The sequence below is a fragment of the Sorex araneus genome, chromosome X (assembly GCF_027595985.1).
Source record: "Sorex araneus isolate mSorAra2 chromosome X, mSorAra2.pri, whole genome shotgun sequence".
Classification (NCBI taxonomy): domain Eukaryota; kingdom Metazoa; phylum Chordata; class Mammalia; order Eulipotyphla; family Soricidae; genus Sorex; species Sorex araneus.
Genome location: NC_073313.1, coordinates 358,893,744 through 358,909,244, shown reverse-complemented (window position 1 = coordinate 358,909,244; position 15,501 = coordinate 358,893,744). Strand labels below are relative to the sequence as shown.

The window sequence follows — 15,501 nt, the reverse complement described above, 5'->3', positions numbered from 1 at the left end:
GTGTCCCCAGTTGGAGGCGGGACGGGAAGAGCCGGGAGCTTTGGCAGGGGCCTGAGGGGGAGCAGGGCTGACAGAAGGGGCTTGTGTGCGTTCGGGGGGTGTGGGAGAGATGCGTTATCATGTTAGGCTGAGTGGAACCCGGAGACATGGGGGCGCCACCGAAAAAGCAGGCTCTGGGCAGGAACAGGAGTCCTGGCAGGAAGCGTGGGGCCGAGCAAACGGAGAGAAGCCGAGGGGGTGCGCACGGCAGTCCAGGCGTGAGGGGGTGCGCAGTGGGGAGCCGCGGCCCTCACCTGCCCAGGGCTGGGGCAGTGCCCACCTTCTCCCTCACAAAGCCAGCGGTGTGTCCATTCCCGCCTCCGTCAGCAAGGATTTCAGTAGAGGCCAGAACCTCTAGAAAGTTCCATAGTTGGGTTGCGGGGACACAGCAGCGTGAAGCTGACAGGTGCCCGGAGGAGGCCGCCCCCTACATCCATGTCCGTGCCTGGCAGAGACTGAGACCCTCCTGACCGCGTGAGGGGCGCAGCCACGAGCACGCTTTGGGCCGAACCCCGGGGAACTGCCCTTGAGGTGGCCTCTGTCGTGCAGCAGCCACAGCAGAGGCGGGGGGTGGGGGGCGCTGGGAGGCTACTCCGGCAGCTTCCACCTGAGTCAGCTGAGACCTGGCGCTCAGGGCTGGGGGGCATCCCCCCGCTGAGGGGGGACAGTGGCTAAGGCACTTGTAGCCTTTGGGCTTCCATCCCCAGCATCACGGTCCCCCCAAGATCACCAGGTGTGCCCCGGACACCCCCTTGAGCCGCGCTGCATCCTCGGCCTTGCGTCCACCAGGAAGGCACCCCAAAAAGAGAATCACTCCCAAAATACCCCAAAACATACCCCAGTAAGCCTCTCCCAGAACAAAGGTCACCGTGCTGCGCCCTCAGAGCGCCTCTGCGGATGGCTCTTCGCCCCGCACCCGGCATAGCCCGGGCTCAGGTGTGGGGTTGGTCCTGGCCCGGCGTCTTGGAGAGTGTCTGGAGACGGGGAGGCGAGCAGGATTCCCGGCTCGCCCGGCCTATCCAGCCGGGTCCTGATTCCTAATTCCCTCGGGGCCTTTAGAAGCGGAAGCAGTAGCTGTGGGGGGGTGGGGGGGAGCGCCGAGCGGGCTGCACCCATGGGAGCCCTCGGGGATCCGCTTTGGGACTCGGTTCCCGTGAGTGTGCGCGCGTGACGCCCCGCCCTCTCCCCGCAGGGTGCGCGGACCTGCAGTCGCTGGACACCATGCAGCCCATGGAGCGCAAGCGGCAGGGCTACATCCACGAGCTCATCCAGACCGAGGAGCGCTACGTGGACGACCTGCAGCTGGTGGTCGAGGTGAGGCCCCGGGCTCCGGGCGCACACACACACACACGCGTGCACACATGCGCACGCACGCTTGCACACACACGTACACACACGCACACACACATGTACGCGCGCTCTCTCGTGCTCTCCTTCGCTGGCTTGCTCTCTTGCTCTCTCCCACACGCTCTCTCGCTCTCGCTCTCTCCCTCTCTCGCCCTCCCCCTCTCCATCAAACCACATTCTCTGTAAAGCATTTCCCCCTGCTGTCCCCCTCACTGTGCCTGTCATGGCTGCCTGTGGCCTCCAGGCCACTGGCTGGCATCTGTGTGGCCCTTTGACATGCCTGTGTCTGAGCCAACAGTAGCTGTCCTCGTCCCCTTCTGCTGTGGCCCCGTGACTTTTTCTCCTAACATCTCATGGCCCTCAGCTGAGGGACTATTTCAACATTCGAACACCTGGCCAGAGCAGGCATCCCCCGCCCCTCGCCCCTCCCCCACCCCAGGCCCAGCAGGTGCAGCTGCTTGTGACCGGGGCTGCCCAGGGAGCCTCGGCTGCACCCCCCCCCCGCCCCCGAGGCCGCCCCCGGCTCCTGCTCCACTGGGCGCAGCCCAAGCCAGCCACTCCTGGGAGACATGCGCCTCTGACCTGCCGGGTGGGCAGCGTCCCGCCTTCCCCCAAGACTCAGCACCCGAAAGCAGAGCCGTGTACCCTGCAGCCCTCAGTCCCCAAATGGGAATGGCTTCAGAGCAGGGCCAGGCCTCAGGGAAAGTCCTCTCTCCAGTCGCCCCACCGGGCCCAGCCCTGAGCCTGCACCCACCACCAGCAGGGGCCAGAAGTGGGGGGTCACAGAGCTCTGCTGCCCCGTCAGGAGGGACCAAGGGGGAGTGGTGGATAGTACAGTACAGTGGGTAGAGCGCTTGCCTTGCATGCAGCCGACCCGATTCAATCCCCAGTGTCCCATACGGTCCCTCAAGCACCACCAGGAGTGATCCCCTGAGCATTGCCAGGGGGAGGGAGGGAGGGAGGGAGGGAGGGAGGAAGGAAGGAAGGAAGGAAGGAAGGAAGGAAGGAAGGAAGGAAGGAAGGAAGGAAGGAAGGAAGGAAGGAAGGAAGGAAGGAATAAAATAAAATAAATGGGCCTCAGCCTGTGTCACTTTAACCCCTTGGACCTTGGTTCTCCCACTCTGCACCTCCTGACACATGCTGAGGGGCGGGAGTGATGTGGGGTGACAGGGAGCAAAGCAGGGCTTGGGGTGCAGGTGCAGAGAGTCAGGGTGAACCCCGGCCTTGCATACGCCACTCCAGGCCCACTCCCCACCCCATGCCCCTCCGCCACCTCCAGCTCCAGCACTGCCTTCCGCTCTGGCAGCGCCTCTGAGGCACACACACTTCCGGTTCCGTCTTGGAGGGGGAATAGGGGCAAGAGCGATAGGACGGGGGGAGGGCGCTGGCCTGGCCTGTGGCCAATCTGGGTTCAATCTCCAGCACACCGTATGGTCCCTCGAGCAATGCCAGAAATGATTCCTGAGGGGCTGGAGTGATAGCACAGCGGGTAGGGCGTTTGTCTTGCACGCGGCCGACCCGGGTTCGATGCCCAGCATCCCATATGGTCCCCCGAGCACCGCCAGGAGTGATTCCTGAGTGCATGAGCCAGGAGTAACCCCTGTGCATCACTGGGTGTGACCCCCAAAAAAGCAAAAAAATAAAAAAAAGAAATGATTCCCGAGCACAGAGCCAGGAGGAAGCTCTGAGCACTGCAGGGTGTGACCCCAAACTAAACTGATTTGGAAGAGGAATCAATTTTCACGGTTTTTTGTTGCTTTTGGGAGGGGGAAGGGGTTCACGGAAGCCCAGCCTCTGTCCCCCACTGTACTCAAACCCTTCCACCTTTCTCTGTGTCTCTTGCTGCTTCCTACGCTCTGAGGACTTGGCCCAGCCAGGGTTCGCTTCCTCCATCCCCCAGTCCCTGTGCTGTGTGCCCGAAGGTCTGGGTTCCCTCTGGAGCACCCCTGAGCAGCCTGGGAGTGTCCTCTGACCCTCTGATCCTTACGCCTGGCCTTGGCGGCAGTCCGAGGTCAAAGGAAGGAAACGAGGCATCCCAGTGTCGCAGCCATAAACATGCTTGTGGAGAAAGACCGTCATCTCCGTCCCCCGGACACTGAGGTCTGGGGCTGGCCAGTCACGCTTTGTCTCATTTCTTTGGGATTTTGAATTTAGGTTTTCCAGAAACCCATGGCGGAGTCTGGCTTTCTCGCCGAAGGAGAAACGGCCTTGATCTTCGTGAACTGGAAAGAGCTCATCATGTCCAACACGAAGCTGCTGAAGTGAGTCGGGCACAGCTGGCACCCCGGCCGCAGGGCTCTCCACCGTTTTCTGCACCCTCCGTTTTATTATTATCTTATAAAGTGTCCTGGAACCATAAACTACTTCACTTGAAGAAAGCAAAGCCCCGTAACACACAAAATACTTCTAAGTCCAGCAGCTGACTCCAGACCACGCCCTGCCTCAGTGGGAGCCAGAGCGGGCAGAAAAGTGCTCGCAGTGGCCCCGGCTTGGCCAGCAGGTCCAGCAGTTGCCATATCCCGTTCCTGGGACACATCTGTCCCTTAGGCCTGGGAGGCAGCGGGCACTGCAGGTACCCCTGGGCCTAGCGGCTCTCCCCAGGAGCCCTCACCTCGCCTCCGCTCTGCCTCGGGGCTCTAGCTTCCAGTGTAGGAACAGAGCAGGGGGAAGTGCTTTTCTTCTCGGGAACAGTTGCCAAAGGAAACTGAAGTTGGGGCTGGAGCCATAGCACAGCAGGTAGGGCGTTTTGCCTTGCACGCGGCTGACCCAGGTTCGATTCCCAACATCCCATATGGTCCCCTGAGCACCACCAGGAGTGATTCCTGAGTGCAGAGCCAGGAGTAACCCCTGAGCATCGCCAGGTGTGACCCAAAAAGCAGGAGAAAAAAAAACAAAAGGAAACTGAAATGAAACACCCGAGAATGAGGGGCTGGAGTGATAGCACAGCGGGTAGGGCTAGGGCGTTTGCCTTGCACGCGGCCGACCCGAGTTCGAATCCCAGCATCCCATATGGTCCCCTGAGCACCGCCAGGGGTAATTCCTGAGTGCAGAGCCAGGAGTAACCCCTGTGCATCGCCAGGTGTGACCCAAAAAGGAAAATAAATAAATAAATGAAAGAAAAAAAAAAGAAACACTCGAGAATGAGACAGCACCCTCCCCTGCTCTTACTTTTCCTGGGCTGCGCGTGGCCTACCAGCTTCGGCCCAAGCTGCAGAGCAAAGAGTCGGGGTCCCCCACTGTTGCCCAGTAGCCTTCCTCCTCCCCTGGGACATCCCCCATTGTTTCCCCAGCACCTTCATTAGCCACAGAAGGTGAGTGAGAGTGGAGCAGTCGGACAGCCACAGGCAAGGCATTTGCCTGGGTTCGAGCCCCGGCATCCCATAGGGGGCCCCGAGACCACCAGGAGTGATTCCCGAGTGCAGAGCCAGGAGTAAGCCCTGAGCACCACTGGGCGTGACCCCCCCCCAAAATAAATAAATAAATAGAACAAGGTGAGTGAGCCCCTGGGTTGCAGGGCCCTGCGGGTGCGGAAGAAGACGGGCGGCGAGAAGATGCCGGTGCAGATGATCGGGGACATCCTGGCGGCCGAGCTGGCGCACATGCAGCCCTACATCCGCTTCTGCAGCTGCCAGCTCAACGGGGCCGCGCTGCTGCAGCACAGGACGGACGAGGACGCCGACTTCAAGGACTTCCTGAAGGTACGCTGTGGGGATCGGGAGCCCCAGACGAAACATCAGCCCCGGAGAGGCCGGGTGTTTGGGGCCGAGTTTTCCCAGCATCAGGACTGTGACTTTCCCCATGGGATCCCGGAGGGCTGTTGTGTGGGTTGGGTTGGGTTTGGGAGCCGGACCATGCTCCAACTTACTCCTGTCTGTGCACGGCGATCACGCCTGGCCATGCATGGGAGACCATGAGCACACCCCAGACCGTGAGGTCCAAGGCGGGGGGTTGTCTGCATGCCAGGCAAGCGCCTCGCCCGCTGGACAAACTCTCCAGCCCGCAGGGCGTTGGCTTGGTGTTTGTAAGGCTTTATATTCCCCGGGGAAGCATCCAGAACGGCCCTTTTAACTTGTAGAGCCTCTGTCATAGACCAGTATTACTCTAGAGAGATGAAGTAGCTTGTGTCCATGTGTAACATGCAGTGAGCTAAAGCAGAACTTCACGCCAGTGAGGGCTCGGTAAACTGAGTGCTGCTGGCTTTGCGTGTGGGAGCCCAGGTTGGTCCCCGGGCACCCCTGGAGGGACTCCAAAATCTGAAAGAAATCATGAAGGGGACCCGGGAAAGCGCAGCGCAGGCCTGGGGCCTTGCATGCGCGAGGCCTTGGTTTGACCCCTGACTGATCAATAAAGAGAAAATGGAACGAAAGGAGCAGCCGTGGGGACAGTGGGGGAACAGCGGGGACCGTGGCCTGGACAGACAGAGGTGGGACAGGTTAGCACTGTTCTGGGCCCCAGGGGTGACTTGGAGGGGGGCCTTGTACAGAGTGGGGGTTACCAGCTCAGGGAGCAGGTTTATGATTGGATGCAGGGGCCTGGGGCAGGGCCTTGAGGCTGGCTCAGAAGGTTCGAGGTGCTGATGTGCTGTGGCAGGGTGCTCCCCTGGAACGTGTGGGGTGCGCCAGTGTCCAGCCAAGCAGGGAGGGCATGAGGGGTGGATTCCGGAAGCCAGAGAGGGAATGCGGAGGGAGAAAGGAGGCCGGCACCCACTGGGGTGGGCTGAGGCGCCCCGGAGGGGGGTCCCTGGGGCCGCGCCACCCTCCCCTAGCCGCGCCTTCTCCCGCAGAAGCTCGCCTCGGACCCTCGCTGCAAGGGCATGCCGCTGTCCAGCTTCCTGCTGAAGCCCATGCAGAGGATCACCCGCTACCCGCTCCTCATCCGCAGTGTGAGTGCCCAGCCCGGCCCCCCCGGGCAGAGCGAGTGTGGACACAGTGGGCAGTCTGGTTCCCTTTGGCGGTATCTGGGGCCCGGCACAGCCCCTGTGCTCTGGGTCCACTGCCCCCCCACAGCCCTTTCCTAGATGCCCGAGGGGGGCCCGTCAGCATATCCTCGCCAAGCCCCTTCCTAGCACCCCCACATCTGCCAGGCATAGCAGCTGGTCTCGGGCCGGCACCAGCAGACACGAGCCATGGGGGAGCCCACAGCCCTCCCCAGACACCTGGACGCTCCCTCCCTCCCTCCCTCCCTCCCTCCCTCCCTCCCTCCCTTCCTTCCTTCCTTCCTTCCTTCCTTCCTTCCTTCCTTCCTTCCTTCCTTCCTTCCTTCCTTCCTTCCTTCCTTCCTTCCTTCCTTTCCGTGAAGCAAGATAGTTTTTATTGAAAGAAACCTACATAGGGCCAGAGTGATAGCACAGTGGGTAGGGCATTTGCCTTGCACTCGGCCAACGTGGGTTCGATCCCCAGCATCCCATATTGTCCCCCAAGCACTGCCAGGAGTAATTCCTGAGTGTAGAGCCAGGAGTAACCCCTTAGCATTGCTGGGTGTGAAAAAGAAAGAAAGAAAGAAAGAAAGAAAGAAAGAAAGGAAAGAAAGAAAGAAAGAAAGGAAAGAAAGAAAGAAAGAAAGAAAGAAAGAAAGAAAGAAAGAAAGAAAGAAAGAAAGAAAGAAAGAAAGAAAGAAAGAAAGAAAGAGGGGCTGGAGGGATAGCACAGTGGGCAGGGCTGTGCCTTGCACACTGCCGACCCGGGTTCGATTCCCAGCATCCCATATGGCCCCCCGAGCAACATCAGGAGTAATTCCTGAGTGCAGAGCCAGGAGTGACCCAAAAAGCAAGAAAGCAAGAAAGGGAGGAAGAAAGCTGCTTAGAAAGTTGGGAGAGGAGAGAAAGAGGAATACCTTTTCCAGGGAGAACACAGGCTTCTCCAGGGGAGGCAGCTGCGGGGGTTCGGAATCGAGCAAAGAGACAAGCGAGAGAAATTTGGGTTCAAGGAAGAACCCGCGCTTGAAGCGCGAGCATCCCAGTTTCCTGAGCTGTGGCTGTCCCCTGCGAGAAGCCACTGGTCTGACAGACACCGGCTGACCTGAACTCACACTGGGGAAGGCGGCTGAGGGCTGACCCCTGAACCCAGCACGCACGCACCCTGTGCGCAGCCCCCAGGAGCTTCCGGGACCAACACTGCGCCCAGCACGGGTGGGGGACACTCACTGCGCCCCACCTGACCCGGCTCCCTTACAGATCCTGGACAACACCCCGGAGACGCACGTCGACCACTCGTCCCTGAAGCTGGCCTTGGAGCAGGCGGAGGAGCTGTGCTCCCAGGTCAACGAGGGCGTGCGCGAGAAGGAGAACTCGGACCGGCTGGAGTGGATCCAGGCGCACGTGCAGTGTGACGGGCTGGCAGAGGTGAGTGGGGAAGGGGGGAGGGTCACTGGGCAGCTTGGAGCGAGGTTAAAGGAAGGCGAGGGCCCAGGGAGAGGTGAAGTGTTCCAGCCGCGCCCACGGGGCGTTCTGCCGTGCATGCAGGCGGGCCGGGTAGGATGGATCCCCGGCACTCATTCCACAGGGTCCGTCGTGCACCACCAGGAGTGATTCCTGAGCACAGAGCCAAGAGTAACTCCCTGAGCAGGACCAGGTGTGCCCCCCAAAAAAGAGCGAGGTGGGGGGCAGATTCAGAGGGAGATTCAGAGAGCGTGACTCAATGAGCCGCAGGTCCCCGGCACTCCGGACTCCCGCCCGCCCTTCCCTTCTCTCTCCAGCAACTGATTTTCAACTCGCTCACCAACTGCCTGGGCCCGCGCAAGCTGCTGCACAGCGGGAAGCTGTACAAGACCAAGAGCAACAAGGAGCTGCACGGGCTGCTCTTCAACGACTTCCTGCTGCTCACCTACGCCGCGCGCCAGTTCACCGCGGCCGCGGGCGCAGACAAGCTCTTCAGCTCCAAGAGCAACGCGCAGCTCCGCATGTACAAGACGGTGAGCGGGACGTGGGGCTGGGGGCGGGGGGCGTTGGGGTTTTGGGGCGTGGGCGGCGAAGGGATGGGGGGGTGCCGAGGCATCGGGGTTCGGGACTTTTCGGGGCCGGGGAGTGGTGGGTCCGGGACATGGTGGGGGGAGGGAGTTTGAGCGTCGGGGGCCGGGACTTCCGGAGTCCAGGGCGTCAGGGGGTCTAGGGCGACAGGGACCCTAACCCGAGTCCTAACCACTGCGCCAACCGTGGGGGACCTGCGCCACGGCAGGCTGTCCGCAGCCGCCTTCTCTTTTTCTCTCGTAATTAACTTTTATTAAAGCCATCGTGGTTTTGGGGCTGGAGCGATAAGCACAGCGGGTAGGGCGTTTGCCTTGCACGCGGCAGACCCGGGTTCGAATCCCAGCATCCCATATGGTCCCCCGAGCACCACCAGGAGTAATTCCTGAGTGCATGAGCCAGGAGTAACCCCTGTGCATCGCCGGGTGTGACCCAAAAAACAAAAAACAACAACAAAAAAAGCCATCGTGGTTTACATACAACGTTGCTCATTATACAGTTGTTCCCTGGTTCCAAGCACCACCAGGGTCACCTTCCCACCACCAGCATCCCCAGGTTCCCGCCCCAGCCCAACCTACCCCCCTTAGACACATAACTCAGACACTTTATGTAGCTTATTCCCACAAAACTTTCAGGAACGGCAAACAGAATGTCAGCAAGTACATCAGTAAGAGCCAGTCGGTGATCATACCATATGATACTGACCTGGGTAAATGAGAAAATGAAAAGCCACTTCACACACTATAATAAATGTCCATTCTCGTTTACGTATACACGTCTTCAACTCTGGGATCTCCAGTATATCACATTAAATTTTACTCTATACTGGGGCTGGAGTGATAGCACAGCGGGTAGGGCGTTTGCCTTGCACGAGGCCGACTCGGGTTCAAATCCCAGCATCCCATATGGTCCCCTGAGCACCGCCAGGGGTGATTCCTGAGTGCATGAGCCAGGAGTGACCCCTGTGCATTGCTGGGTGTGACCCAAAAAGCAAAAAAAAATTTAAAAAATTTTACTCTATACTTGGATCTCATCATGTCCACCGCTCTCCTGCGGTGCACACCCAGGGGGCCCCGGGGGTGCTGGCCAGGCCCTCACGGTGTCCCCCGTGTGCTCCCCGCAGCCCATTTTCCTCAACGAGGTGCTGGTGAAGCTGCCGGCCGACCCGTCCAGCGACGAGCCCGTCTTCCACATTTCCCACATCGACCGGGTCTACACGCTGCGCACCGACAACATTAACGAGAGGTGGGTGGGGCACCCCTCAGGCCCCCCCAGACCCAGTGCCCCGGGCCACCCGTGTCCTGCCCCCAAGGGGCAGAGCCCACATCTCACTTCCTGCTCAGACCCCCGCCAGTGGACCCCTGCCCTCTCTCCGCCTTCCCAGCCTGCAGCTCCCGCCCCCCACCCCGTCCCAGACGCTGGACAGTGCCCCTGGCCACGTCTGGAACTGTCCCGAGACCCTCAGCCTGGCCTGAGCCGAGGCCTGTGCCTGGGGGGGGGGGGTGGAGGGAGGAGTGGCTGAGCTCCACAGCGCTTTGGGGGATGCGTGGGGAAGCCCCCAACAGCCTGCTTGGGTCCCCCCAGGACGGCCTGGGTGCAGAAGATCAAGGCGGCCTCGGAGCAATACATCGACACGGAGAAGAAGAAGCGGGAAAAGGCGTATCAAGGTAGCCACGGGCACCCCGGGGTGCTGGGGGCACGAGGGCCGCACCCTCGGCCGGTACCCCTCTATCCCACAGCTGCTGCGCTGCTGGGGTCCCCAGCAGCCCCCCCATGCCCCATTGCCACAGTGGGGAGGAGCCCGCACCCCCATTTTCCTCCTTCTGACCCCCGACTCCATCCTGACACGGCCCGCCCGACCTTGCTGTCCCAGCATCTTGGCCGGGCAGACTCAGCGCGGGCACCGTGCGGGCTGTGCCCTCCCTGGAGAGGGGACAGTTTCTCGCCCCAGTCCAGCCCCACTGCTGCCCCCGAATCACTGTTAGCCAAGGGTCTCCCCTCCTCCCGCACCTCCCTTCACGGTCTGAAGCCGGGCCCCCTGCCAGCCCGAGGTGCTGAATGTGTTTTTTAATTCAGGTTTCCCTTATTTTGTTAAATGCTCCTGAAAGGTATGTGTGCATCAGCTTTTGCTAATCGAATCTTATTTTAATGGTACTTGAGGGGATTTCTAAGGGAAAGTCAACCAGCGAATCATCCAAGAAACACGTAATGATCTTTTAATTGGGCAAAGGAGGAGCGTTTGCTTTCATTATTTGCTTCACAGCCTTTGCAGACATTATCAGTGCGTTTTCTGCATGTTTAATTCTTGGGACATCTGTGGAACCTCGCTCAGTGCCAGGCCCATGCTAGACCCCCTCAAACCCCCCCAGGAGGGTCGTGGGTACGGGTGGCCGGGTGGCAGCTCCTCTGGGAGAAGGTGCTGCTGGCCCTGACTTCTGAGGAATCAGGACTTGGGAGTCCTGAGAGATCAGATCTCTCTCTCTCTCTCTCTCAGATCTCTCTCTCTCTCTCTCTCTCTCTCTCTCTCTCTCTCTCTCTCTCTCTCCATCTCTCCATTTCTCTAAAGCTGACCTAAATTCAACTCCGGGTACCACATATGACACCTCCCCCCACCCCCCCAAGCACTGCCAGGTGTAATCCCTGAATACACAACATCAGGTATGGCCTAGCCCCCCACCCCCAACACACACACACACACACACATACACACCACCACCACCCAAAAATAAGAAATCAGGCTCTTTCCACATAGCATTTTGCTCCTTTTTAACCCCGAGGATAAAACCTGCATCACTAGCCTCAGATTGAACAAGAGCACCTGGGTTCATGCCCCGTTTCTCTCAGCGGTTTTCAGTCTGTCCTTCAGGGGACCAAGGAAGGGCCTTCCCGGATCTGCCTTGTGGCGGGAGTGTCGGCCTGTCACTGGAATTTGGGTGAGTGGTTTAGAGTATCAGGGCTGGAGAGACAGCACAGCAGGCAGGGCGCTCGCCCTGCGCGTGCTCAGTCCCCGGCATCCCGTATGATCCCAAGCACTGCCAGGAGTGATCCCTGAGCACAGAGCCAGGAGCAGTCCCCACAACCGAAAAGAAAGAAAAAGAAAACAAACATGGTGTCATTGAGAAGCTTGAAGCGCCTTTTGTGTTTTGTTTGGGGGCCACATCCTGTGGTGCTCTGGGCTCACGCTTGCCCAGGGGAGTCGCCTCCTTCTCCCTGGGCTAGGACAGTTAGAATGTGCCACCTCCTCCAGCCCTGGGGCGCTTCCAGCAGTGGAGCTTGGGTGAGAACCAAGCGCAGGCCTGACACCACGTCACGTGAGCTGTTCCGAAGAGTTAGCCCCTTACGGTGCAGTGCTCAGTCTCTGAGTGCAGGCCCGGTGGGCGGCTCACAGGTGGAGTGCTCTGTGCCATCTGCTCAGGGCTGCTCAGAGGGGCAGCGGTGCGGGCAGCCTGGCACCACTGCACCCCCCACGCCCTCAGCCCCCGTTCTCCGGGGAGAAGGTCACCTCACTTCTTCCTCTGTCGTAGCTCGCTCACAGAAGACCTCAGGCATCGGGCGTCTGATGGTGTATATCATTGAAGCTACCGAGCTGAAAGCCTGTAAACCCAACGGTAAATGCTTCCTCCACCCCCCGGGGCCTGCCTCTCAGATGGGCCTCCTGAGCATTGGCTCATCGGGGGCTGCTGACTGACTCAGGGGCATGGGGGGCATGGGGGGAGGAGGGGTGGGCACCTTGGGTAACATCTTCAATATTTCAACTGGACTGAAAAGTCAGTGTTTCCCCTGCCACTGAACAGGGTCATGCTCACTGTCTCCTCTAAACAGTGACACCCCAATGCGTACGCGTGTGCGCACACGCACACACACACACACATACACACACACACACACACACACACACACAGACTCTGTTCTTCTGCAGGGGTAAGAACTCTGCACAGCACAGGTACAGGCCAGAGAAATAACACAATGGATAAGGCACTGGCCTTGCACGAAGCTGCCCTCAGTCGGGTCAGTCCCTGGCACCACATGTGGTCCCACAAGCCCCACCAGAAGTGATCCCTGGGCTCAGAGTTAAGAATAAGTCTTGGGCACATTTAGGCCCCCAAAGCAAGAAGGTGCTGGAACGATGGTCTAGGAGCCAGGGCACTTTGCCTTGCATGCGGTCATTCCAACTGAGGCACTGCATACGGACCCCTGAGGACCACTAGGGATCACTCCTGAGCACAGAACCAGGAGTGGACCCTGAGCGCCACAGGCTGTGGCCAGAATTAAACACAGAAATGAACCAGCCGTGGGGCTGAGCAATAGCACAGCGGGTAGGGTATTTGCCTTGCACGAGGCATACCCAGGTTCGATTCCCAGCATCCCATAGGGTCCCCCGAGCACCGCCAGGAATAATTCCTGAGTGCAGAGCCAGGAGTAACCCCTGTGCATCGCCGGGTGTGACCCAAAAAAAAAAAAAGAGGAAAAGAAAAAAAAAAGGCATAACCCTGCCAGCAGCAAGCACGCGGCACACGTGTCCAGGCATGGGGGTTGGGGGCAGCCCGACAGTCACACTCACAGTGTGTGTGTGTGTGTGTGTGTGTGTGTGTGTGTGTGTGTGTGTGTGTGTGTGTGTGTGTGTGTGTGTGTGTGTGTGTGTGTGTGTGTGTGTGTGTGTGTGTGTGTGTGGCCCTGGCCCCTGCGCGGGTGGCTGACGCCCCGTGTGCCCGCAGGCAAGAGCAACCCCTACTGTGAGGTGAGCCTGGGCTCCCAGAGCTTCACCACCAGGACGATCCAGGACACGCTGAACCCCAAGTGGAACTTCAACTGCCAGTTCTTCCTCAAGGACCTGCAGCAGGACGTGCTGTGTCTCACCGTGTTCGACAGGGACCAGTTCTCCCCTGATGGTAAAGTCCAGTGGGGCGGGGGCTGTCGGGGGCCCGGAACCCCAAACCCGGGGGTGAAGACGGGCCGCCTGGCCTTAGGGGCGGGGGTGCTGCCCAGCCAGAGTCCCGGGTCCCAGCCGTGCTGCCTCTGCCCTTCCCTCTCACCTTATGACCAAGGGGACCCCTCCCACTGTCTGTTCCCCCAGATTTCCTGGGGCGCACTGAAGTTCCCGTGGCCAAAATCCGAACAGAACAGGAGAGCAAAGGCCCCACCACCCGCCGGCTCCTCCTGCACGAAGTCGCCACCGGGGAGGTCTGGGTCCGCTTCGACCTGCAGCTTTTCGAGAAAAAAAACCTGTAGGGGCCTTGGGGGGTAGTTCCGCCAGCTGGGCGGGGGGCCAAGACGCCGGTGCTGCCCCCAGGAGAGTCCCCGCTTCTCCATCCCAGGCTGCATGCGCGCGCCAGGCGCCCCCGCGCTCGGTTCCCTAGAGTCTATGCAGCGGGACCCCCCAGGGAACCCAGCCCCGTCGCGGTGCCTTATCTTAGCGCTCACAGGCCGGCCGTGCGGCGGCCGTTTCCACGTCAGGGCTAGCCAGAGTATTATGTGGAAACGGGGCCCCGCCGTGCGGGGTTCGGGGGGAAGCTGTGGCCAGTCCACGCCCTGCTGTGGCCAGCACGGGCTGCAGCCACTCAGGAGGCGCGGGCCGGAGGTCCACCCGCGCCCTGGACGGAGCCCGAGCAGACGCGTCGCTTCCGCCCGCTCCCATGTCGCCGTTCTCCGCCCAGAGCTGGGGAATCCAAGCGGGATGCTTGATTCACTTCAAATACTGTGAACGCTAATGATGTGGAAGATATTTTTCAACTTTAATTTTCTGGAGTATAAATTATTTATGTAAATTTCTGCCCCCTTTTTTGCATATTTCATAGGACACGCGTCTCTAAGCTTTATCATTGCCAATATGTACAGAAAGAGAATTAAAATCTAAGTTTATGACTGTCATGTCTTTTCCCGGCTTATTTACTGTGTGAGAAGCTCGTGCAGGTCCTGAGAGGAAACCGCGCCCTTCCTGCAAAGAAGCACTTGGGGGGGGGGGGCGGAGACGGGGGCGCAGGCGCAACCTCGGCCTGCCGTACCCCCACAGCTGTCTGCTGATGGGACGGGGGCCTTGGAAAAAGAAACTTCAGGAGCAGACAAGGGGACACACAGATCGAATGTCCCTGCAGGACTCTCCGCCCCAGAAACACCCACCACGGTCATCCCCTCGTTCCTGCCCCGTCAGTGCTGGTCCAGCCCCGGGTCCACTGCTTGGGCTCAGGGGAACAACTGGCCCCATCTCTACAAGAGGGTCTCCCCGGGAGCTGGGAGAACAGGAGGAGTTGCCCCCACCAAATTCCCCCACCCCTCTGTCTATACAAAACTGGGCAAAGGAAGGCAAGACAAAACTGCTATATACAGGGCTGGAACGCTAGCACAGCGGGTAGGGCATTTGCCTTGCACACGGCCGACCCCGGTTCTAATCCCAGCATCCCATATGGTCCCCTGAGCACCGCCAGGGGTAATTCCTAAGTGAAGAGCCAGGAGTAACCCCTGTGCATCGCCAGGTGTGACCCAAAAACAAAACAAAACAAAAAAAAACTGCTGTACACACGCACACACACACACACACACATGGGAGGGGGAAAGGCAGGGAGTGTGTTTTTGAGCTATCCCTGGCAGTGCTCAGGGGATCGGATGTGTTGCCAAGGTTCCCCTGGGGTCAGCCGCCTGCAAGACCAGCACCTTCACCCCTGCACTAGCACTCCAGCACCAGAAGTTTCACGGTTCTGGTTCGTTGTTTTTGAACCACACCTGGCAGTGCTCAGGGCTTACTCCTGGCTCTGCACTCAGGACTCACTCCTGGCAGTGCTCAGGGGAGCATATGGGATGCCAGGGATTGTGCTACCAGGTCAGCTGCCTGCAAGGCCCTCCCTGCTGCACTATCCCTCCTGCCTCAGTTTTTTTGTGGGGGGGTCACACCCAGCGATGCTCAGGGGTCACTCCTGGCTCTGCACTTGGGAATTACTCCTGGCAGTGCTCGGGGGAACCATATGGCATGCCGGGGATAGAACCCAGGTCTGCCGTATGCAAGGCAAACGCCCTCCCTGCTATACTATGGCTCTGGCCTAAAGATCACTGACTTCTCAGGCATGACCCTGGAAACTAATGAGTTCAAATGTAGAGAGGGGTCCTAGGGGACGAGTAGAGGGGCTCACCTTGTTTTGGTCCCTGGCAGCACATTCCTGAGC

General features: G+C 59.7%; 1 protein-coding gene across 5 annotated transcripts in view; it reads left to right on the top strand.

The window, feature by feature from the left end:
* Nucleotides 1–14,215, top strand: part of ITSN2 (intersectin 2) — a 129,580-nt gene extending 115,365 nt beyond the window's left edge. For all 5 annotated transcript variants that reach the window (XM_055119740.1, XM_055119745.1, XM_055119741.1 and 2 more), the window contains 11 exons: nucleotides 1,232–1,353; nucleotides 3,541–3,647; nucleotides 4,901–5,084; nucleotides 6,170–6,268; nucleotides 7,559–7,726; nucleotides 8,080–8,295; nucleotides 9,471–9,592; nucleotides 9,932–10,014; nucleotides 11,872–11,955; nucleotides 13,063–13,236; nucleotides 13,422–14,215. In XM_055119740.1, coding sequence (XP_054975715.1) covers nucleotides 1,232–1,353; nucleotides 3,541–3,647; nucleotides 4,901–5,084; nucleotides 6,170–6,268; nucleotides 7,559–7,726; nucleotides 8,080–8,295; nucleotides 9,471–9,592; nucleotides 9,932–10,014; nucleotides 11,872–11,955; nucleotides 13,063–13,236; nucleotides 13,422–13,576 — 1,514 coding nt within the window. In that variant the 3' untranslated portion in view covers nucleotides 13,577–14,215. The remainder of the gene's footprint in view (nucleotides 1–1,231; nucleotides 1,354–3,540; nucleotides 3,648–4,900; nucleotides 5,085–6,169; nucleotides 6,269–7,558; nucleotides 7,727–8,079; nucleotides 8,296–9,470; nucleotides 9,593–9,931; nucleotides 10,015–11,871; nucleotides 11,956–13,062; nucleotides 13,237–13,421) is intronic.
* The last annotated feature ends 1,286 nt before the right edge of the window (nucleotides 14,216–15,501 follow it).